Genomic DNA, 24298 nt, shown 5'->3' with positions numbered 1-24298 from the left:
ATACACAGAGGCGAAAGGGATACCTGAGTGGGAACAAGCTATGGCAACTGAGCACTAGAGCTTGTTGAAAAATAACACTTGGGTTCTGTCAGATCTTCCTCCAGGCAAGAAACCCATTGGGTGCAAATGGGTCTATAAAGTCAAATACAAGGCTGATGGTACTTTAGATAAGTACAAGGCTCGTCTTGTTGCCAAAGGCTTTTCTCAGCGTGAAGGCATTGATTATGAGGAAACCTTTGCTTCGACTGCAAAGATGAGCACCATCAGATTAGTCCTAGCCATGGCCGCTCAGTATGGCTGGAAGTCCATCAGATGGACGTCAAGAGTGCCTTCTTGAATGGTGAGTTATAGGAAGAGGTCTACATGACCCAACCTCTTGGATTCAAGGTTGCCGACAAAGAACACTAGGTGCTCAAACTGGTGAAAGCTCTCTATGGCCTGAAACAGGCTCCTCGGGCATGGTACATGAAAATTGATAAGTACCTCACAGCTCAGGGTTTCTAGAGGAGTCCTTTTGACTCAAATCTGTATGTTAAGACTACTGGTAGTGATATCATCATTCTGGTTATTTGTGTTGATGATCTGATCATCACTGGCAGCTCAGCATCTTTGGTTCAGGGAATCAAACAGAATATATGCCAGTCTTTTGAAATGACTGACCTTGGGCTTTTGCACTACTGCCTAGGTGTTGAGGTTTGGCAACAGTCTCATGGCATCTTCATTTCTCAGTCCAAATATGCCAGGGCTCTGCTAGACAAGTTCAGAATGTAGGATTGCAAACTTGCATCTACACCTATGGAGAGAGGCCTGAAGCTGCCAGCTAAATCCGGTTCTCCAGTTGATAATGAATCCGACTTCAGGCAGCTAGTGGGCAATTTAATCTATCTCACCTCCACTAGACCTGATCTAAGCTATCCAGTGAGCTACATATCCCGCTTCATGACAACCCCTACATCAGAACATTGGGCTGCAGCGAGGCGAATCTTGCGCTATGTCAAGGGCACTTCAGACTTTGGTATCCTTTATGGACAGACCAAAGATCCGAGACTCATTGGTTTCATAGATTCGGATTGGGCGGGCTTTGTTGATGACAGAAAGTCTACATCCGGATATGTCTTCGGTTTGGGCACAGGTGCTATCACTTGGACTAGTAAGAAGCAGCAGGCCATAGCTCTTTCCTCGACTGAAGCTGAATATCGAGGAACTGTCAAAGCAACTTGTGAGGCAGTTTGGCTTCGACGGATGCTTTTAGACATCCAACTGTCTCAAGCCGGTCCTACACCCCTCTTCTGTGACAATCAAGGGGTATTGAAACTCGCAAAGAATCCAGTCTTCCATGAGAGAATCAAGCATGTTGAGCTTCATTGTCACTACATCCGCAAGCTGGTTGAAGATGGATCCGTGGACTTGCAGTATGTTCCTACAAAGGACCAGATTGCAGATATCCTCACCAAGTCCCTACTTCCTGATAAGTTTGTTAAGTTTAGGGGGCTGCTTGGTGCAATAGATAGATTGACCGTTAAGGGAGGGTATTAGAATAATATCTTCAGTATATTTGTTTCTATTATGTTTAATGGTCAATATATTGTAAATCTTGTATAATTAGTTTCTTTCTAATTCCGACAATCGTTTCTTATTAGAAACATCGTGTCTTGTAACTCTATTTAATGATCGCATTGATCATTAGTAAATACATAAAATTTTACCAATTACATTTGTAATAAATCTTGCCCATGAACATTCAAGCACAAGAACTAGAAAATTAAACCAAAAATCTTTTGGAAAACTTCACTTAAAAAAAATCGATGAAATTTTTTTAGGATTATAAATTTTTCATAATTTTTTGTGTTTCCTGCTCTGATACCATGTTCAAATAATTGATTGTGTTAAACAAAGGAGACAAAGGCTCCTTAAATAGATTTACAAAGACAATATTTCTTAAAGAAACAATTGTTAATTGAAGACGAGTTTAGAAAGAATCTAATCTAACTAAGATGACCATTAAAGAAACATTACATTATTCTAATAATTTTGTCTTGTAAAGCTTGCTTAATGCTCTGCAAGTTATCATCTGTTCTAAGAACCTCAGATGCTGTCCCTGTAGGGCTTTCCGGTATCATTAATACTATGATTTTATAGGACTTATAGAGAGAGATGTCCTTGATCATGAGGGTTTGCAACCACTGGCCTGCCAAATTTCCACACTGCTGTAATCATAGGATACTGTATATAAAATTTCCACCAACGAATTAATAGCTATAGGCAAAATCTCTATGGTTTTTGCTATTTAAAGTTAAACCATCATATTTGGTGTTAAGGGTGGGGATGAACAGAGTTCCCAATTTCGTAATCCCCTTTACAAAATTCTCATAGCCCCTGAGACAAATTGGGCAAACTGGAAGCATCACTTTTTCCAGGACCTGTGTGTTTCCACAGAGTTTATTTACAGCATTTGTGACATTGAATAGTAACCTCAATATTCTCCTAGAAAAACACAGAGGAAATAAACAGGAAAGAAACAGGTGAACCTGCTTTTAACACCAGGAAAATCATTGAACTCCATTTTATTCTTGCTTGTTAAATATTGGTTCATCCCTTACACTATGTTAATTATGAGTTCTCCCCTTTTTGGTAAGCTTGATCCTGTATTCATTGCATATGTCATCTGTTCATCAAAAGATTCGGATCAGTTAGAGCTCTTTATTTGGGCATTCTCCTCTCATGTTGGACCATGTTTTTTCTTCCAAACTTGAATGTGATAAGTGCACAATTTAGCTAGATTTGGACGGGCCTTATCATCCAATAATTCCAACAATAGGGCTTGCACAATACATTGAAATAGGTTGTACTCTAATACCTTAGTTATTTCCTAGGTTAGAGAAAATTTATAGTCACACATGCTTTTAAAAATTTAAATTGATAGATCTGTTTCCATACTGTGTATCCCAGCAATTGTGGTGCTGTAATAAATGGATTATGGCTTTTCATTCCCTCATCTTAGCAAGCTTGGTCTTTGTGCTGATTATTTTCATCAACTCAAACAGGCTAAAAAATGTTTATTTGGGCCTTAAATCAAGCTTTTGACAATCTTTTTCAGGTAAGAAAATGATGTAAGGGTTTTCCACTATGGAGTGTGAAGTCTGGTCTCTAGTTTAAAGATAGAAATTCTCACGAGCAGTATGTGTTTTGAATGAAATATATTGACACCATACTTCTGAATGTCATGATGCCAAAAAATTCTTAAATTTTTTATCTATGTTGGGTGTTTGCAAACTATAGTACGAAATGCATGTTGTAATGTTAGTTACTGACATGATTTCACACAAGACAACCTTCACAGAGGCTTGTAATATTTTCAAGCTACAATCATATACAGCTCTTTAGGCATGACACTCTCGTGTTTTTCGCTTGGGGTTTTCTTTATTAATTTCACATTTTGTATGGAAAAAACTCACAATTGTTATTGAATGCATTTTGTCTTTGTCTTATTTGTTACATTATTTTCTTTTATATGATACAGACTGGTATTCATTGAGATGTCTTTGATCTCTTGAATTTCAGACCCAGAAATGTTTAGAAACTCTAAATTTTTTTTCTATTTTTTCAGAGTGCATGCATAGAGAAAGACATTCACATCAACTTGCAATTATTTAAAATTTCTGATATGAATAAAATTACATTGGAGAATCTTTAACCTTACTACTAGAATGTAATTGGATCAGTTTTCTATATGGAGCATCGGTGGGCAACAATGACAACAGCAAGTATCTTCATTGCAGCAGCCATTACAGATTGGCTGGATGGTTACATTGCTCGCAAAGTATGGTAGTACTTCCTTCAAAAAATATGTGCTGGATTTTTATTTAAGGCTCGATAATATAGAATCTAGATTTGAAGTATCCTGGTGTTATTTCTTATCTGTAAGAAAGTTGTTATATATATCGTTTAATAGGTGGCGCAAGGGTACTGGGAGTGGCCCTATCCAGTCTCTTGAGGTACAATTTGGCCTGAATCAGCCGCTGTCGTGGATGACAGATGGGATCATGCTCTGCATTTGGAGCTTTCTTGGACCCTGTGGCTGACAAGGTAAACAGAATAATTCTTCGATGCAATCTGATTCTGGTGTTCAATGCCTGGCTTTTGTACTTGGACAGAAACCATTCTGCTATCTTGTATGTGCCTACACTTTGGTTATGCTGGTGAACGGTTGAACAGGGATGCATTATGTTTTATCCATATTTTTTCAAAAGCATATGAGGATGCATATTTTCAACTTAATTTTTATTATATTATTGAAAAATCTCCAGCTAAATAAAGAACCAAAGAAATTAGTTGATATTGGTGAGTGTTTGAAAGAGCATAGAACAGAAGGTTCCTGTCTGGATTAAATGATAAAATAACAAAAAAACATTTCTGTTGTCTGTAAAAGGGTTCAATGTCATTTGATATAATTTTGTGGAATTGATGTTGTATAGTGCATGCTGTTTTAGCAAGTAAGTCGTAGCTGTTCCTCTATAATCTCTGAATGCAGGAAACTTGATGAAAGGCCACCGTCAAGGATTATGAATGTCAGCATTGCATAGACACAAGATGAGATATAACCCTTTTGGGGTGTCTTGCTTTAATTCTACATAAGGACAACAATCACGTTGTCATTTTTTTCCATTTGCACGTACTCTTTATGTTGCATGCTTTCATATTTCTACAAGCCATAACTTCCATTCCTCCTATGCTGTAAATTGCTGATTTTGTATTATAAATTTATAACATTCTTATACACCTTTGCTTTTGCTGTTTTGTTTTCAAATTCTATTTTTACCTTCTACAAAGTCTTCTAGTATAGGCACTCAGTTAATAAATAATAATATTGTACTTAAGTGTGTCTGTTCTCTTCATTAGATTTATCGTTTCATCCTTATGTTGCATGAACTAAACACTGACATGTTCACGCTGCCACACACTCAGCACTTCTTTCAAATTGATTTAGAAATTTATTAAACCAGTTTCCCTGAAGTTTGTCAGTGCCACTTAGGGAAATTCTGGTCACTGCTCCATTGCGATTCTTCAGCTAAACGTAGCATACTCCAATTGTACTGATGTTGTTTCCAATCAAGAGACAATATTTCTCACTCTTCACAGGTTTATGTTAATAAATGTTGAATGTCTGCACAGGTTCAGTGTGCCCGAAATTTTCAGAAATCTAGCCAATTTTTATTTAAAAATTACACCAACAAATTCATATCCTTTGATTCAAGAATATAAATGCTGTGGTACCTTGCTAAAATTGGGGAGATGTATAATATATATTAAAGCAATTCCGAAAATGTAATTATGTAATAATACATTAAGATTAGATTAAATTCACAATCACCATCCGTAAAGACAAGTGATATTACAATTCAACAAATTTGGGAGGAATAAATTATTTCTCTTCTAAGTTGTGCAAAATGAATGATATAACATTAAAGTCTCCTGCTCAAGCTTTCTTATGTACAATTCCATTTACCCTTAACATTCAATAAATAATCATTCGCATTTCTCTCACAGGAAATGTGAAAAATAAATTGAATGAATGATTCAATAATCGGATAATCTATTCAACAATATACAAGCGTATATAAAGAGATTACAAGGATGACGTTCTAAATTAAGAACAAGTCGTTTAAAGTGAACTACTAAAAAGCTAAACACTAAATAAAGCTTAAAAGCCAATTAACTAAAAAGCTAAATGACCATTAAACAAGGAACTAAATATAGGTGACTAAAATATAATTAAATATTCTAATAAAAAGTACCATCATGTAAAATTGCATTTTGCAACTATATTTGTAATGACAATTTTATTATATTAATTACAACCATTCTCCATGTTTTTCGAGTATAACTGTATAACAAACACATTAAGTAATGCACAACCTTAACACATGGCCATGAAAACTATTTAGGATGAAAGACCTAAATAAGTGATATGTCTTAGACTCTTATGTGCATTAGTTTTGAGTGTATGCAATTACTGATAACCCATCGACAATAGCTCCTTATCATTTGTCTATCTTGAATACTATTTCATAGGTAGCCTTATTTTATGTCCCAAGAACCTTGAAACATAAGATAAAAAATGTACCACCATGTGCAAAGTGGAGTTTTAAACTCTTTTGAAATCTTAGAGAAATGGATGTTACTTTAAACACTTAAAGTAATGGAATGAAGGTCATACCATAGGATGGTACATCTTATGAGCTTCATGAACATCTATGATATGCCCACATATCGGCCACAACATAAAAAAATCAAATAATGATTGTAAAAAGATTTATAAAACAAAACCAACATTGAGTTGGTCCGACTTGAAAGAGGTACCAAAAGGTTGTCTTTGGAAAAGATAATTAATTATCATATTAGATCTATGAACATGAAATGTAGAAGTTGTATCCATAAACATTTGAGGTCATATATGTTCTTCAAGCACATTAGTTCCAGCTTTACAATAAGTTGATTGTAGGTTGGTAACAACTTGTATTTTCCAAAACTTTTTTGTCCAATTTGTGCTCTCAAGTGGATTGGGCCCTTGTTTGAAATTCTGAGACATGATGCCATAAATCATAAATTTGAACTCTGGATGATCGAAAGTTGAATCATGGTGAATCTCATCAAAGTCAGCTGGTTGAGTTAAACCTTTATAAATGCAGGTTTTTTACAGGGACAAAAACAGCATAAGGAACATCCAAAGTGGAATATTTTTTTACATATTTGGATTCCTCTGAAAAGTTATGCACTTTCTGAAAAGACAGTGCCTAATTTTAAGTTCATATTCGAAAATGATGACCTCACCAATTTGCAGAACATTGCATCAGTGGAATATCTGGCTGGGGACAAAATAGTGTTACCATTTTGGCAGCATATATATAAAAATGTCATACACAGATGATGATCGGAACACAATTTCAGCTCCTGTCAAAAATATCCAATACATGACATAACCTGTTCTGGGAAGTTGATTTGGTTCTCCTTCCGTTTCTTCATATGGGAGACATTCCAGTTCTTTTTATTCTTGTGCTCAGCCTTGGCATTAATACCTTCATTGGGCTATGAGATAGCTCATGTACCAGAATAGGATCTCTCTTGAGAATATTATCCTAGATGTTTGGTGATTAAATGCTGCAGTCATAAAAGCATAAAGGCATAAAGGCATTCTTGAGGGCCCTCATTAAGGAAACAACACATGTACAAGTGATCGATAGTGAATTGCTACTGGAGTTTGCTCTCTAATTGGATTTCTCCAAGGTGTTCTTTTCATGCGAGGTTTCATTTACTTGCTTGTGCTTGATTGTTGCGAGTTGATAACTTCTATAGCACAAGCATGTAATGAATCACGGGAGCAATTTCTATCTTGCTTGATGAATTAATGGTGGAGCAACTAGCCATAGAGATGCAGGAACATTGTAGTTTTCAGCCTTAAATGTTGTTCAATCAAGCATAGAATTTGAATTGGACAAGATGAAAGTCAATAGTAACTGAATTGAGCCCTTTGAATGCAATTGAACAGTCCATTTTCTTTTTATGGAGCTCTCTTGCAATAAGTAATATGAAAAAACTCAATTTACAAGACTATAAACCCTAGGTGAAAGAAACTACAAACATTATTCTAGATGAATTACTTGACATCTGAACTGTTTTGCTTTGATTCCATGTTAGATTTAATAATGAAATACAATAATTTATCTCCTTCAAAATAAAACAACATTGTGATAACATAATTTAAGAGCAAAAAAGAAAACAAGACAGACATAATTTTGATATTTGTATTCAGTTTACCATAATGAAGGAAATTAGTACATATATGTAGGCATCTAGGATGCATGAGCCAAGATGACAAATATCCCAAAGAGGTTGACTGAGGTTCAGTGAGTTGGAGAACAACTCACTATGTAGTAGTGGTGGTGTCCAAAGAACTCATCTCAATGAGGGAGATGTGGCATAACTATTGTCAATCAAGGTGTTTGAATGAGGTAGAGGTGGCAAGGAGATGACATGTGCTCTTGTTTCCTATTTTGCTTAAGTAAATAATTAGGATTTACTTAAGTAAAATTAAATATTAGGTGTAATAAATAATTACACTAACAATACTATTGAATATCCATGTCAATTATAGATCACTTGTTGAACGTTGCCAAGTGGTAAATAGTTTTTTAGTAGCCTTTGGGAATTTAGTTTTTGAAAACAAAGTGGAGTGACTTATCTTTCATTTTTCTAATTTATTTGACTCCAAGCTTTGGTATCTAACCCTATGTTTGTATTATTTTCTACCACAATAATTGCCAAAAGGAGATGCTTTCTAAAACTATTTAATGTAAAGAAATTATACCATAATGAAAGCAAGCTGCAAAAGTATGCAAGATAATGGTTTCTTGCTTACTTCCATGTCCAAATACATTATTTTGAAAATGTTATGAAATATATATATGAAGCTAGAGCTAAAGGGGAGTTCTTAAGGTCCCAACCTTATCCAACATTCTAATTTGGCATATAAGACCTCTTTGTGGCATCGAGGGGAATTTTCATTTTACCTTTTATATTATTTGAATTTCAAATTTGTACCTCATTGGGTTGTATCTTGTGACAAAGATAGGGAGTATATTGGGCTTGACACTTATTATTTGAGCATGTGTAAAAAGTGGTATAATTCAAATCCCTAGTTGTAGTGCTCTAGGAAACTATATGAGATTCATCGCAAATTCCCATTAAATCCTCTACATTGATTGTTTTATTTTCAAATAGTTGTTGCTCTGAGAGGATTGTTGGGTATCGCGTAAGCGTTTTGTTTTTGACTCTATTGAATGAAGCTCGTTTTGGGTTCTTTCCTTCTAAGGAGACTATTGTCATTTTATGACACCCTTGGTCCATCAATGAGAACCGATCAGAGATATGTTCTATGGACCAGCGCTGCCTCAATTGATCAAAGACAAAACAATGGAATCATGAAGTGTAAAGTGTTGTCTTGCCGGAACTCCGGAACTCTAGGTTCCCAAGTCCCTAAGTCTTCTCTTCCTCAACCCCGGAACTTCAGAACCCCAAGTTTCCCAAGTTCTTAAGTCTTCTCTTCCTCAACCTTGGAACTCTGGAACCCCTAGGTTTCCCAAGTTCCTAAGTCCTCAACCCCGGAACTCGTAGGTTCCCAAGTTCCTAAGTCTTCTAGTCCTCAACCCCAGAACCCCAGAACCCCCAGGTTCCCAAGTTCCTAAGTCCTCAACCCCGGAACTCCGGAACCCCTAGGTTCCCATGTTCCTAAGTCTTCTAGTCCTCAACCTCGGAACTCTAGAACCCCCAGATTCCCAAGTTCCTAAGTCCTCAACCCTGGAACCTTGGAACCCCCAGGTTCCGAATTCCCCAGCTTAAGTCTTCCCAACTTTGGTGACTTGTGTTTCCGAAGTCTTCCTAACTTATTCCGGCTTGCAACACTTCCAGATGGCGTGATCAACACTCAAGGCTCTCAATGCTCCAACAACTTTGGCAACTTGTACACCTTTTGTGGAGGTACATGGGCACATTTTGTGGAGGTATAGGGGCACATTTAATGATTTTTGCAGGTGGAGTACAAGGCCATGCTTATTTTTGGTTACTTATGTCATGCCTGCATGCTTTGACTTTGGAATGTCAGTCAACCCACCTTGTAGAAGTACCTTTCTTCTTGGGATTGCATTTTCAGGGTATGGCCAGGTTGCTTGCACGTACAAAATGTCAGGTGCACGCACTTCCTTGCATTCCCTGACTGACATTTTCCTGCACACACAAGGGTCAAGGCTTCTCTTCCTTGACCAATGGTCTCTCCTATGCGACCAATTTTCTTTATAAGGCTGTCACGCCTCATTGTAAAGGGTTCTCTCCCTGCTGGCTTGAGCTATTCTATGCTCTTTCACTTCTCTTAAAGACTTGTATTTATCTTGTATGTCTGCAACTGTAAGTTTGGCCTTTGGCCTTATAATGAATTGAAATCATCATTCTTGCCTTACTTCAACTTATGTATGTTGTGTATGTGTTCTTACCTTCATTGTAAGTGTATGTTTGTGGCTTTCTTTCACATATATGCTATGTAACCTGTTTCTCGGTGTGACTTGTGGGAAACCTTCTCCCCTCTTGACATTCAACAAGTCCTAACCTCCATACGTGCATTAAGGTCATTCATGCAACTGAAGTTTGTGCATCTCCTGGGTACTTCAGTTGATTCTTTGTGCCATTTTTGTTGGGGAGAGAAACATCTTTTATCTTGGTGCATCACCTCCTTTCATTTTTAGCATTTCTCTCTTCCCTTTTCCTGTGCAAGCTGTTAAGATAGGTTAGAAGTAAGATTTGAAGTATTGAGTTGGTTCAACATCTGCACTTGGATTGAGAAGGAAGCTGGCCTTCTCCGGAGATTCAACCCCCTTGCACAAGGTCCCACACTTCGGGGTTGTTTCCATGTTTCACAAGGTTGCTGAGTTGATAGCTCAGCAAGGGTGCAAGCTTTTGTGATAACAAAGACCATCACTTGTGTTGCTTTAGGTCACTCAAACATCCTCTTTGTGCTATGTAGCATGAAGCTTGCTTTTTATGCTAAGCTTTTTTTATAGGTTGATTATGGTGTACTATTTCTTCATTACTATTTTTGGCATTATTGGTCACATGGCTTGAGGTTTCTCCTTGACAAACTGTGGGTGTGTTCCTATCAACTACAAGTTGAGAAGGATCATTACATTCTTTGCCCAATTTGGATTCATCTTTGCTCCCTCTAGGAGATGAAGATTGAGGAGCATTTTATCTTTAAATGCCCCATTTATTGTGAGATTTAGGGGAGAGATTATTGCTTGTATAGGGACTTAGGCAACAACCTCTATACTTTATTTAGATATTTAGATCAATTGTGCTTGGTCTTTTATATTTAGGAGGCTGTCACCCTTCATCGCAACTCCTGACATGGGATTTCTAGGGATTCTAGAGCCCACAGGTTGATCACCTCCTTCCAACATATCCCTAAGGTTATAGCAACTCTAAACAGTCTTAGGATATCACTACTTCTCACATGGGTGTGGATAGACTTGTGAGATGACATCTCTTGCAACTTTTTCCCCAACACTCTTCCTCATTATCATTGTGGTTTTGTTTCTTCATAATGGCACAATTTGGCTCATTCTCTATGGCATAGATCTACTCCTCCTTGGCCACCCCTTGGCTGTAGGTTAAACACATATTACGAGATTTTTTTCACAATTAAGGAAGTTACTTTGCCCTTGGATATTAGGTTTGATCCTAGGGGGAGTACCTTGTGTTGGAAATTATTGTCATCGATGTCAAAGGGCAGAGTTTGATCGTGCACTATCATTGAGATATTGTTGAGCAAAGGAGGCAATTTAAGTATATTAAATTGAATTATTTCAAGGTGATTTGAAGACAAGTTCCAATGTTGGCTGACTTCCTTATGAATTGCCCAAGTCTTGTTTAAGTTTATATGTGTCCGAACAGACCATGGTATATTTCCAAGATTCTTCATAATGCTGGCTGACTTCCTTATGAATTGCCCAAGCCTTGTGGGAGAAGAAATAAATAAGCAGCACCATGACCAACCAGTTTTGGAGATTTAAATGTCAAAATAAAAAAAATGTAATATACCCAATTACGGGGAAGGATTTTAAATTAAAGAAAAAGCTTTAATCCTGCCTTGGTCGACCTAGAAAGAAGAGGTGCATTGGTTGGTGAAGAGGTGTATTTGTGGATATAAATAGGAGATCATTTCAGGTCATTCAATTGAATATCATTCCCATTCATCACAGATCTTGAGCAGACCTTAGAAGCAGATCTAAGGTGCATGGATGAGTGAAACTGAAGGAGAATAATTGCAGACCTGAAGGTGAATTAATGCAGACCTGAAGGTGAATTAATACAGACCTAAGAGCAGACTTAGAAGGTGAATTATTGCAGACCTAACAACAGACTTCGAAGGTGAATTAATGCAGACCTAAGAGCAGACTTTGAGGGCGAATTACTGCAACCTAAGAGCCGATTTCTGAAGGCAAATTATTGCAAGATCTTGAGCAGGAGAGAATTAAGGCAGATCTTGAAAATATTTGGAGCAGCCTTTTAAGTTGTAGCAGATTTAAGAAGACCTAATTCTTGTCTTTAAAGGTTGTTGTCTCTCATTAAAAGAGATTGGTGTCTCTTGTTGAATTGGTGCCCAGTTGTGGGGATTGGTCTTTCCAGTGGATTAGTGCCTACAAATCATCCAAAGGGGATTGGTGTCTCTTGTAGGTTGGTGCCTACGAAGATTGTAAGAAGTTTTTAATATAAGCAACATTTTGCCGTGGTTTTCCTCTGCAAGGGTTTCCATTTAAATCGCATGTTCTTTTGTTCTAAATTGCTTGACCTTGCATTTATGTTACTGCTGTGGAATGCTCAAGTGTTGAAGTATTGCATTTGTGACTAATCAAGTTTTGAAAATTAAAAGGTTGTTATTATACTGATTCACCCCACCCTCAGTATAATCGTGTGCTCTTCACCTTGCTCAACCCTTTTGGCCTTTTGCACTCTTCGATAAGCATTATCACATCTTATGCTGGTCCCTTCAGAGTGATTGACGATGATGCCAGTGAATTCAACATTTCTTTCTTGGACAATGATACTAGATGAGACTTCCTATCTCTCTAGTATTCCTCAGCTTTTGATCTTTGGGGTTTTTTCCCCCTTCTTGGCTTTTGGTACTATTTTTTTTGATTACTTGCGCCGGTAGTCGTATGCAGTTTTTTATTTCTTTGTTTTTGTTCGTCCCCTTTGTATGGTGCCTCTAGGTTTCTTTTCCTAGAACTTTCTATTGTAAACTGCCGTACTTCCCATTGACCTACTTTTTGTCATCAATGAACATTAATATAATTTTTCTCTATTCTTTTTTCTCAAAAAGATTAATTTAGCATTCTATAAGAGGGCTGTTTCTAATCTCCAGATGAGATGGTTTTGCCTCCATGCTAAGGGGGCTTTAAGATGTTTTTTGTCATTGCTTTAAGTGGTTTATTTGTGATGACATGAGAAATGACTGTTCTGAGAGGTCCTGTTGTGTATCTAGTGATCCTAATTATATTATCGAGATGTTTTCATTATGAATGATGAATATGGTACGTTTGTTGGAGCCTAATTTAGGGAGTCAAATTGCACCTATTTTTGCTAACAATGATGATGCTTCTTACCCTGATGGTTTGATATATATCTTCAAACATGGCACCCCTTGAATATAAGTAGGTTGCATCATGCAGAAAATGCAGCTTGCACATTCTGTACACACACAAATGTGGGTCTGCATCCATGATGTATGTATGCCGGTGTAATGCCCCTTACTAGGTTTAGACATGTTTTAACCATAATTAATCTATTTCAATATACTTATGACTCAAGCCAAATATATTAGGTGACATTTCCACCTTAACATGAATCCAAACAGTGATATTCCACTACTGAATCAATTAACTTTGAACAAATAAATTGTTCATCTATCATATTTCAATAATTCTTAATGCAATTGTCAAACCAATTGTAATGCCCCCTACATGAAACATCTCCTTACCCAACTTCTTAAACACAGACAGTAGTGACATATAAACATATTCTCCTTACAGTTTATTATCTTATGAACTCTTTCTAATTTACAAATCTAATATTGTTATTTGCCTGATTAAGACATTATGTATATATATGTTTATGATATTATTGATATTACACCATGTCTATCTATCTATCTATATAATTCTGATTTACATATATACACATAAATAAATAAATAAATTAAATAATATAATCCATTATTGATATAGTTGCTAATTACCTATAATATACATTACTGATATTACCACAGCTTAAGACATTAGTTATTAATATATTCAATGGCTGGTAAAAGGGCAGACAGATTCTGACGCATAACAGATCTGTTCTGCCACTGTTATGAAATTAATTATTACTAGTATACATATTACAATCTATGTTAATATTATTTTTAAATTCCGCATATAAACATTATCAGGTTTCATGGGCTTCATATATTAAGTATACTTACTAAACGCATCCCCTATGCATACCACCCAGAACAGGGATGTTACTGTCTGTAACTTAATAGACCTGATCTGACCGATGCTGCCAGAAAATTTATATTTTTTTTCCTTTTTTTTTCTTCCTTTTCCCCCATTCAACGAATGATGGAAATGTCTTCTTATATCGATGTTTTTAATTGAGGAGTCATATTGGACGAGACATGTCTCATCCCGTTTGGTAATCGCCACTCTCTATAACAGCTTCTAGTCAGATTGGTTTCTACATTTGTCTAACGCACCCCTTCATTAATCATAGCATTTTCTTGTCTTAATGCTAATTGATTCGACTCGTATTCTAATCACCTCCTTTCATTCTCCTTTCATTAACTAAGAGATTGGATTCCAGATCGTACCCTTCCATTATAGTTATCGTGTCCCATCATTAGTTAACCTTCGTAAATTATTAATTTAAACATTGTTTAGTCTCTTTATCGAATAAGGTGATTGCTCATGTATTTAGTCAATTACCTTAAGTCGACACTCTTAAGATCATATCACTTCTTTGATGAGAATGATATTCCTTCTTAGTTATCCTTTAATAAATTAAATAAATAATTAAATTAAATAAATAATTAAATAAAATAAATAATTAAATTAAATAAATAATTAAGCAACTACTATACCAAATATATTAAGTAAGTAATCAACATCACCATATTTGTTTATAATTTATGTAATATAATATTAATTTGAATATTTCAAGAAGATTATTATTGATAAATAAATTTTATAAAAAATAAATATTTAATAATTTCAAATAATCATTCATTGATAAATATTATATTATATAATATTGATTAATAAATAATAATTGTTTCATATATATCTATCAAGGAGGGGACATGACAGCCGGTATAGGTAAGCAGTCCACTGACAATATATATTCTCAAAAATCTGATTGGAACATAAATCTTGAATTGTAGCAAGTGGATGCATATGAACAATTAGCTAGGAGAAGCTGTGGCAATATTCATGAAACACGTTGGTTTTTTATTCTTTTACAAGTTTAGGCAAATGGTTCAGTCACATTTTTTCAAGATTATATGGATAATTGGAATACATTTGAATCTGGTATATTCTGGTATATTCAGTCACAAAATTTTGTATATTCTGGTAGTATCTGTACAAGCTGCCATTAACATCTTTAGATGTCTAGTTAATATTTTCTATAAGAAAAATGACATGGGAATATAATGTTGGTGTTAAAGATGATAGCTTTGGTCAGATAAATATGATCATGAATAAGATCTACATCATTAGAATACTTCATATATGTATACCAATATACATAGTAATAATCATTGAGTTTATTATTACTATGTATGTTAATATACATACATATTCTTTTCATGAATAAACCTACGTTACCCCAAGTTTCCGGGACGGGGGGACGGGGGGACGAGTTTTCGGGACGGCAAATTTTTTTGCCAAATTTGGGGACGGGGGGGGGGGGATGGCAAAGGGGACGGCTATCTAAAATATAGGGAAAATTTAAAATATATAGGAAAATTCTAAATGTTCATATGAAAACATGGATATAGCATGTGTATGATACTATGGAAACATTTTAGAATGCAAACATCGAACATACAACATTATCAATAGACTAAATACTCAATATGCACTCATAATTCAGAATTTCAATTCATTCACATTGTCAATATGCATATCATAATAGATATTAAAGAAATAACATACATAATGGAGCCTAATCAGACTCGGAGGTTAAATTTTCACTACTTCCATCAGTGCAGTTTCCCCCAATATTTTTCAACGGGGGTTTGGGGGCAGCGCCTCCAAGTTGGGGTCAAGGGGCATTGCCCCTTGCGGGGTCAAGGGGCAGCGCCCCTTGCGCGCTCCCTGTCGCGATACAGGGCAGGGTCGAGGGGCAGCGCCCCGCGAGGCCAAAAATACTTTTATTATTTTATTTAGGCATCGGGTGTTATTTTTCTATTGGCAAAAAACCCTTCATGAGATATTTCACTCCCTTGATTACGCAAAAAACATCATTAAAAAAAATGAAAATACGACTTTTTTTATTTTAATATTTTTTCCTAGCCCTAGATGTGGGGGACATCTAGCCGTCCCCAATCCGTCCCCAACCGTCCTTGGGACGTACGGACGTCCCCCACAGCTAGGGAAGCCATCCCCCCGTTTTGGGGACGTCCCCTCAAAATTCTGGCAATTTGGGGACGGGGGGGGGGGGGGATGTCCCCTGGGACGTCCCCTGGCCGTCCCCAAGTCCCCGAAACGTCCCTGGGATTGGGACGGGGGTTTTCAGGTAGGGGACGCGTCCCCAGGTTTCGTAGGAATAAACTAAATCTGATTAAAATGATCTAATGGTTGATCATATATCGATCGTCATCTTCCTAGTGTAAAATCTGTGATCATGTATGATCCATACCCTGTCGATAGAGTGTATCGACTATCTTCTTCAATCCACCATAAATCGATAATGTGTATCGATTTATCTTAATCGATAATGTATATCGATTAACGGATTCTTCAGTTTAACATACCGATTGTGAATCGGTTGTGTTAACTGAATAGTTAACCACTGATTATGAATCGGTATTTATTTATTTGGTTATAATAATAACAAACGGTTTGCTAATGACACCGATTATGAATTGGTATCGGTAATATTAAATGGACAGACATATCGGTGGAGAGACATGTCTATCCATCGATGTGCCTCCCCATTTTGATAGATATAATTCACAAACAGATCCATGAAGGTTGTATCGTAATCTATCAGTGCAAACCTTTGAAGATAGATCTTATTCTCAATACAGCGATATTTGTGATATAATCAGCAGTACTTGAAGCATTGTCAAAACTTAGGAAATCAATATACTTTGTGGACATACTATCTCCCTTCATACTTGCAGCAACCTGCAAGATTCGTAGGTTAGTGAGATCATCAATTGTGAGATAATAAAATTAAAAGATACCTCTGTTTTATCTACTAAGAAATCTAATCTACATTAACAGTTAGGATGTGACATCTTGTTGTGTTCAATGCATTAATTTATTAGGGTTAGGGTAGTTATTAGGGTTGTATTCTCACCTTTTCAATCACCAATCGTTTATTGTCTAAATATAAATCACACCTACTGATGAACCATTGCATTTTTTTAGGGTGTGGAAGTGCTATCCGTTGTGTATTATATAGTTGCTGTTGGGTTTTAGGTGCCATCCATCCTCACAGCTTTTTGCATAAGTTATCTTTATGTTTATTTGCCATTCATGTAGTTGTTTTGTTCATCTCTAGTTATTTCTGCTGTAAGTTTGTTTTGCTAGTCGTCGTGCTAGAATACAATAAAGAAAGAGGCTGGGTTCCCTTATTAGTGGACTGACCAAATTATTGTGATTGTCTTTGCTGTGTCTACAAATATTGCTCCTTTATTTCTCCTAAGCAATCCCTTTTCTATATCGGACAGCCTTACTTATTTTGTTTAGAGAATAAACAAAACTTTATGATGATCATACATCTTTGAATATTTGACCCTTTATTTGCATTTTATTACCTTAAATGATATTCATCTCTTTTCTTTAAGTTAGTTGACATGTTTGATCCATTGGCCTCTGCAATCCATTCAATATTGTATTCCCATACAAGCAGTATTGCTATTACATGACAACATGTATGGTGTTGTAATTTTTATAGCAGCAGGATGGATATCATATTTCTTCACCCAAAAGTTGTAATGTCCACATTTGGGATTTGCCTTAATTTAACCCTTGATAATTTTCACTGATTTGTACTCTTGAGATATATGCCTCAATGTTACACATTTCTACTGCTCTACTGAGCCTTCAGATTAGAGTCATAATAAAATAGATTCTCAATAACTTACTTGATCTTCCAATGTTATGAAATGACTACAAGTCTGACACACAACTTTCTTCACAAAGTGGTTCTTTATATCACCTTTGAGATTGCTATAGATCTGGTCACAAGTCTGAATTATAGAGATCACAATCTCCTCCTTGTAATCTGCTTATCATATACACTTTGAATTAATCTTTTATATAATGAATTATTCCCTTGGTGAATGTATTCCCACTATACACTTACAACCCGCTCTCCCAAATATAATCCTTTTTTTAATATTTCTCCTCATGCATCCAAGCTTGGTATTTCTCCTGCTCTACTTGGACACTCAGACTTGGATTTATAGCGAGCAATGGTATTATGCTGATGATAATCTTCGATCACTAATAGTGATGAAGTCGATTGCTGTCTCCGATTGGTGCTTGAAACACGTGCAGTATATTGGTGCTGTTTCTGATATAAACTTTGAAGTATGCAACCTTTATGTTGATGGCAATGAAGGCTCAAAAGAGCAGACCTGTTTAGGATACAAACGAAAGACAAGACCAATTCCCCCCTTCCAGGAATGCATTGGAAGATGTTTAAATATCCCCCTTGATCACTTGGAGGGACATGTCCAATCGGTGGTGGCAACCTTCTAATGAAACTTTGCTTCCCTTCCTTTGGTCGCTGTCTAAACATATTCAAACACCAACATCTAATCTTCTTGTTTTCGTGCGTAATCACACTCCCAAACACGTCCGCTGTTGATGCCTTATTAATGTGATCTTAATTAATTATTATTTGATATATATTAATGTGGTATACATAACTCGATGCTTGTCCCATACAAACCAAATCACTGCTATATTGATGATTAATATTAATCTTAATTGTGCCTCCTTAAAGTATATCAATGATCGGTTACTTGTATAATCACTGCTGTCCATCTATGTATGGCATTGGTCAATGCTTGTCAACCATATTTGACCTGTTTGTTTTATACTCAATATTGCTCTTATGTCGATGCTTATGACCAACGTCATTGACTCACTGATTATGATCCCTCTGGTCGACAATATTGGATTAAGGCAAATCTGACGCTAACTGTTTCTATTTGGAGAGATGACCATCTTCTGGTTAGTGTGTAGAACTGAGACACCCTGCTGATTGTCCTATGATGACTATAATAAATCAGAAAACCTTTGATTTGTTTCTTAATTGCACCCTTTTAATTATTTATATTATCAATCCTTGTTTGCCTCCTAGACTAAGTCAAATTTGATTAGTTTTGATTATATTACTGAATATGTCTATTGTGAGGTGACAATCTCTGACACCAGTAGTTTACTTATATTTAATTTAATAATTAACTTTATTTATTGTTTAGGATTTTTGCTATTCTATTATATATTGTTTTTATTGAATAGTTGTTTTTTCTGAATTTATTTATTATTATATTCGTTTTCTAATTACTTTGTTATTTTATCAATAATATAATGTTGTAAAATTTATATTATTATTTGATAAATATGAAATTAATGTTAATATTTAATAAATATAAATTATATATTAAATCTTGTTTATTATTATAATTAAGATTTTATTTAGTTCATTCTATTCATTTATTTGGTTATATATATATATATATTATATGTTGATTGTATTTTATTTTAGAGTGGGCATCATCATGTTTTGATTGTTTAGATGGGGACACGAGGACATCACAAAAGTATAGCAGTAACCAGGCAACACTCCAATTATCATTGCAGTGTATGTTGAATTTCACATGCTATGGCAGCAGTCAAATTAGTGTATATGATTGAAAAGTTTTGTTTCCTCCAAGCAATATAAACTAGCTGTTGCTCTTGTTGGGTTAGTCATTGTGTGATGAAAAGAGTGTGAAGAACAAGCATTTAGGTGATTCCATTGTCTAGATGAGAAGTGGTAGACACTTTATCTTCTTCAGTTTGGGTGTATACAAATTCTGCCTTATCATTTCATCTAAACAAGTTAAGTCTGTTGAATTTTGTGTCGGCATTTCACGTTCAACATTAAAAATTTCATTGGTTGCATTTGACAGGGAAGTGAGAACAATTAAAAAAATTGTAGTTGTCAAGTCCGTAGCCTAAGTTGCTAGTTTGGGTACAGGTATGTGTTAATGTGTTTTTTATGCATGCGCAACTTAGAATAAAATACCTAGAGATATCCTATTCTCCTTTGATCAAAATCTTCTATGTGCTAAACAAATGGACTATGTGATTACAAAGACAACTCCAAGGTTCCCAAATTCATGCAGATAGTCTCAGTTGATTTGTTGTGATTTGCTGGTAATCTCATGGGGGACTTACATAATTGTTCGTGGAGTGAATCAATCAAAGGATTTTGCTGATTCCCAACACTTGTAACTTTCTTCTTTTATTGGAATGATTTTGCAATAAGCTCTTTCCAATCCTACTTTTACTAAGACTTGAAAAAAAGGGAAAAAGGGCGAGGATTTAGGAAGATAATTCTAACGCTAAGCTAATCTTATGAACTCGGGAGACAAATTGCAAACATGGAATTAAAACCAATTCTTGCTTCGCCAAATTCAACAACTACACAAGAATGCTGCTATCTTCTAAGGAATTCAAAGGATTTTCATATCACTCATGTTCACCAACATTTTGAACAATGAATATAGCAATAGAAGTTAAGTTTTCATTTACTGGTTCAGGCTAACTTTGCAAAATAATTGAAAATCATCCTATAAAAAAGTATGAACACATCATTCCTCACTAAGCAATTTAATCAAATCCTTCATTCAATCTATCAACTTGGAAATAAAATCTATTCTAATGAGAGCCAAGAAACCATGCCAACTTGCAAAAATAGATGAAAATTCACCAACAATTGAACAATGAATTATGTCTTAGCACTTAAGAAGTATCATCTACAACAATTTCTTAGAAATCTCTCCCTTTACAAATGAGAGGAGGGTTTATAGAGACACCCCATTACAAAGCAATGGCCTAGATTGATCCAAGATCAATGGCCAAGATTAAAACATCAAATGCTAAATAAGGCAAGCTAACATAGTTATCCAAAATGGACCAATGAGAAATATACAACTATAAAATCCAGCTTTCTTCTAGAAGTGGGCGTCCCATATCCTTTTCTTTGGCAGCAAATTCAATGAACTTGGTCATTATGGGGCCCAACTCTTCCGTTGGGACACTTGGCAGAATGTCAATCTTGTATTCCATCAGGTCCATCTTATTAGTTTTTGAAAACCATCCTCAATGGATAGAAATGAGGATGCCTTGCGAAAATGTTGCTTATGGATTGGATTTATGGATGAAGACCCTGACTTGGATTACTTTGATTGTTTCTTCTATTTTGGCACCATCAATCTTCATCTTTTTCAAGGAATATTTCTTTGCCTTCTTTTTTTGAAGTTTTCGAGGTCCACACGGCCAAGGTCGGTATCTCCAACCTCTCCACTCCATCACGATCTTGGACTCCATCTTTGGTGCTTTGTTATTGAACTTAATTTGCGCCTTTTTGGAAATCCCTCCTTGAGTTGACATTTACCACCTAAAAATCATGAAAATTTTCTAAGTTAAAAACAATAAGGGGGTTGGATGTTTGCTCCCAACCTGGAGTGCAAAGTTTGAAAGGATAATTCTTATTTAACTCATGAAATTCCAGGAATTAGACTTATTAAAATTTTGAAAATTGAAGCATTTGCCCCTAAAGAGCACAAAAAAGTAAGATGATTTTGAATAAAATTTGTAGAATCCGAAATGAAAGTTGTTATGCACTTATGGAAAATTAGAAATTCCGATTGAAAATCTGAAAGAAATTTGGAATTCGAATTAAAATTTGCTCTCAATACTTAGTAAACCTGAGAATTTTGATAAAAGTCCCTAAATTGCCTAAGGAGTCACTTTCAAATTTGTCTCCAAGTGTGGAAATTGGCTTTGAAATTCTCCTAGAAATTGCCTTGTACTTGTCAAAATTTGCCTTGAAGTTATTTCCTTAGCTCCAACTTTCAACTTGGAGAAGCAATTTGCGAGTTGAAAGAATGCCAATGCTTATGTTTATAGAGAATTCAACCATTGTTTTATTACACTTTTTTCCTTTATTTATTCGACCATTGTTTTATTACACTTTTTTCCTTTATTTATTCAACCATTGTTTTATTACACTTTTTTCCTTTATTTTTGTTGGGAACGAATCCAGTCTCCTTTTGAACACCAAGTTGAACCTTCCCTTTCTATCTTGCTTTATGATCTTAGTGGCAATCGTTTTCAACACTTAGGCAAATTTTACCCCATCCTTTTGGGTGAACTTTATCTTACTTTTCCATGTTCAACACTTAGGCAAATTCTCCTTATGGCGAACTTCATTTTGTTTTTTCATACTTAGCCAAAATTTCGACTCTTTTTTTTTTCTTGTCAAAGTACCAACACTTAACCATTTTACAATTTTTCTCACCCACTCCTTGGGTGGACCTCATTCTTGATTGGACTTTACCTAGGGAGGGGTGGACTTCATTCGAGATGAGGAATTTTTGTGCTTGGTAGGGAGACTTCAAGTCTTGATAGGATATTTTTCTCATGCTTTGGGCAAAGTTCATACTAGGATAAGGAAAATGCATCTTGATAGGGTGGACTTGGTGTTGGCTAAGGATTTTTGCTTATCTTCCTAGGCGGACTTGGTGTTTGATAAGGAAATTTCTTTCTAAGGCATAGCGGACCTCACCAAAACTCAAGGAAATTTCTTCCTTGGAAGGGCGGACTTGCTGGCTGATCAAGAAACTTCCCTTGCTAGGAGTGGACTTTACCATTGAACAAGGAATTCTACCCACCATGCCTTGGTGGACTTCATGCCAACTTAAGAAATTCCACCTTTTCTAGGCGGACTTGATGCTTGATCAAAGGATTTTGCCACAAGGGTTGGGTGGATTTCATGTGAGATGAGGAATTTTCCTCTTCTTGAGGGCGAACTTGCTATAGAGACAAGAAACCTTCCCAATGCTAGAGGGCAGACTTGCATGTGCCATTAGGACGTTCCTCACCAAGCATGGCGAACTTCATCATGATTGTGGATAATCCTTGCTAGCATGGGCGGACTTCATTATGAAACAAGGAACTTTCTTCCATAAGGCTTGGCATTCTTCTTGAACTGGACAAGGAATTCCTCGTTCCAAGTTCCAAACTTAGTCAATTTTTTTGATCTTCAATTAGCTTTTGGAAATTATCCTCTTGATTCGAAAGTGATTCCATACTTGGTTTATTCTAGACGAACTTTCTTGACTTGACGTTTTCTTGACTCGATGACCAACCGTGACCCCGAAAAAGCAATAAGCAACTTTCTATTTTTTTTAGAAAGAAACAACTTTCTAAATTTAGAAAAAGCAACTTGAAAAATCAGGTTCTCGGATTGGCTCCAAAATGCCAAAAACAAAACTTTCTAAATTTAGAAAAAGCAAAAAAAAGCAAATTTTCTAAAAGGTAGGAAGTTGTTAGATTTGATCAGGAAATTCTGATTTTACTCCTTTGACCTTTCTGAGCACATTTGTAGCATCAAAACGCCCTTTTGACCATTCTTTCTCCTTATTGATTTTGATGACTCCTCCAAATTTTGAAAAACTTGACTCATTTGTAGAGGCTAGAGATCAGAGACAAAACTTGAGACACCAAACACTACCCTAAAAAGCAAAAACAAGGGGATCCCCATTTGCAATGGGGCGATGTGTGATAACGTCACAATAGTATGCTAGTATGATGATTTTTTCTCGGGCATGGATATCAGTGAGTGTATAATATTAAAAATATACTAAAATGTGCGTAATTTGCAAAAATATTCATATGATGGTCTATAAATATATTTAAAATTAGTAAAAATAATTTATAATTTTACAAATAAATAAATTAATAATAAATATGATTTTATTAATTTTTATTTATTAAATTAATTAATAGTAAATATAAAATAAATATATTATCTAAGTAAAATGTATATTTTTATATTGGAAATAATTTAGTAATATAGCTCACACAATCAGCTGATAACTAAGATTTATGAAGAACAACCAATAGCTGAGACAAAAAAAACTATCATAGGGATAACATATCCATACATACCAACCAAAACCCTGGATGCCAAGGAATAACAGCCATATAATATGACCAAAATGCTAGATTAGTCCAAGGTAACAGTTTTATACATATGCCATAATGGCTGCAACTTTATATTAGTAAAATTATAAATATTATAGTATATATAATTAAAAACAAATGAATGGAAAGAAATTGAAATCGATAAATGAATAAATCATAAAACATTAAAAAATCTTGGCACTTGGTTGAGTATTGGTGGGGTCCCAAACCAG

The 24298-nt window shown here is 35.4% G+C and overlaps 1 protein-coding gene across 2 annotated transcripts in view; it reads left to right on the top strand.

Annotated features, from left to right (window-relative positions):
• The window catches only part of LOC131046365 (CDP-diacylglycerol--glycerol-3-phosphate 3-phosphatidyltransferase 1, chloroplastic), a 51243-nt gene that overhangs the window by 11648 nt on the left and 15297 nt on the right, over positions 1-24298 (top strand). For both annotated transcript variants that reach the window (XM_057980105.2, XM_057980104.2), the window contains exons 2-3: positions 3723-3820; positions 4036-4086. In XM_057980105.2, the coding sequence (XP_057836088.1) occupies positions 3723-3820; positions 4036-4086 (149 nt within the window). The remainder of the gene's footprint in view (positions 1-3722; positions 3821-4035; positions 4087-24298) is intronic.

The sequence above is a fragment of the Cryptomeria japonica genome, chromosome 8 (assembly GCF_030272615.1).
Source record: "Cryptomeria japonica chromosome 8, Sugi_1.0, whole genome shotgun sequence".
Lineage (NCBI taxonomy): Eukaryota > Viridiplantae > Streptophyta > Pinopsida > Cupressales > Cupressaceae > Cryptomeria > Cryptomeria japonica.
This window is presented reverse-complemented; position numbering and strand designations above follow the sequence as displayed.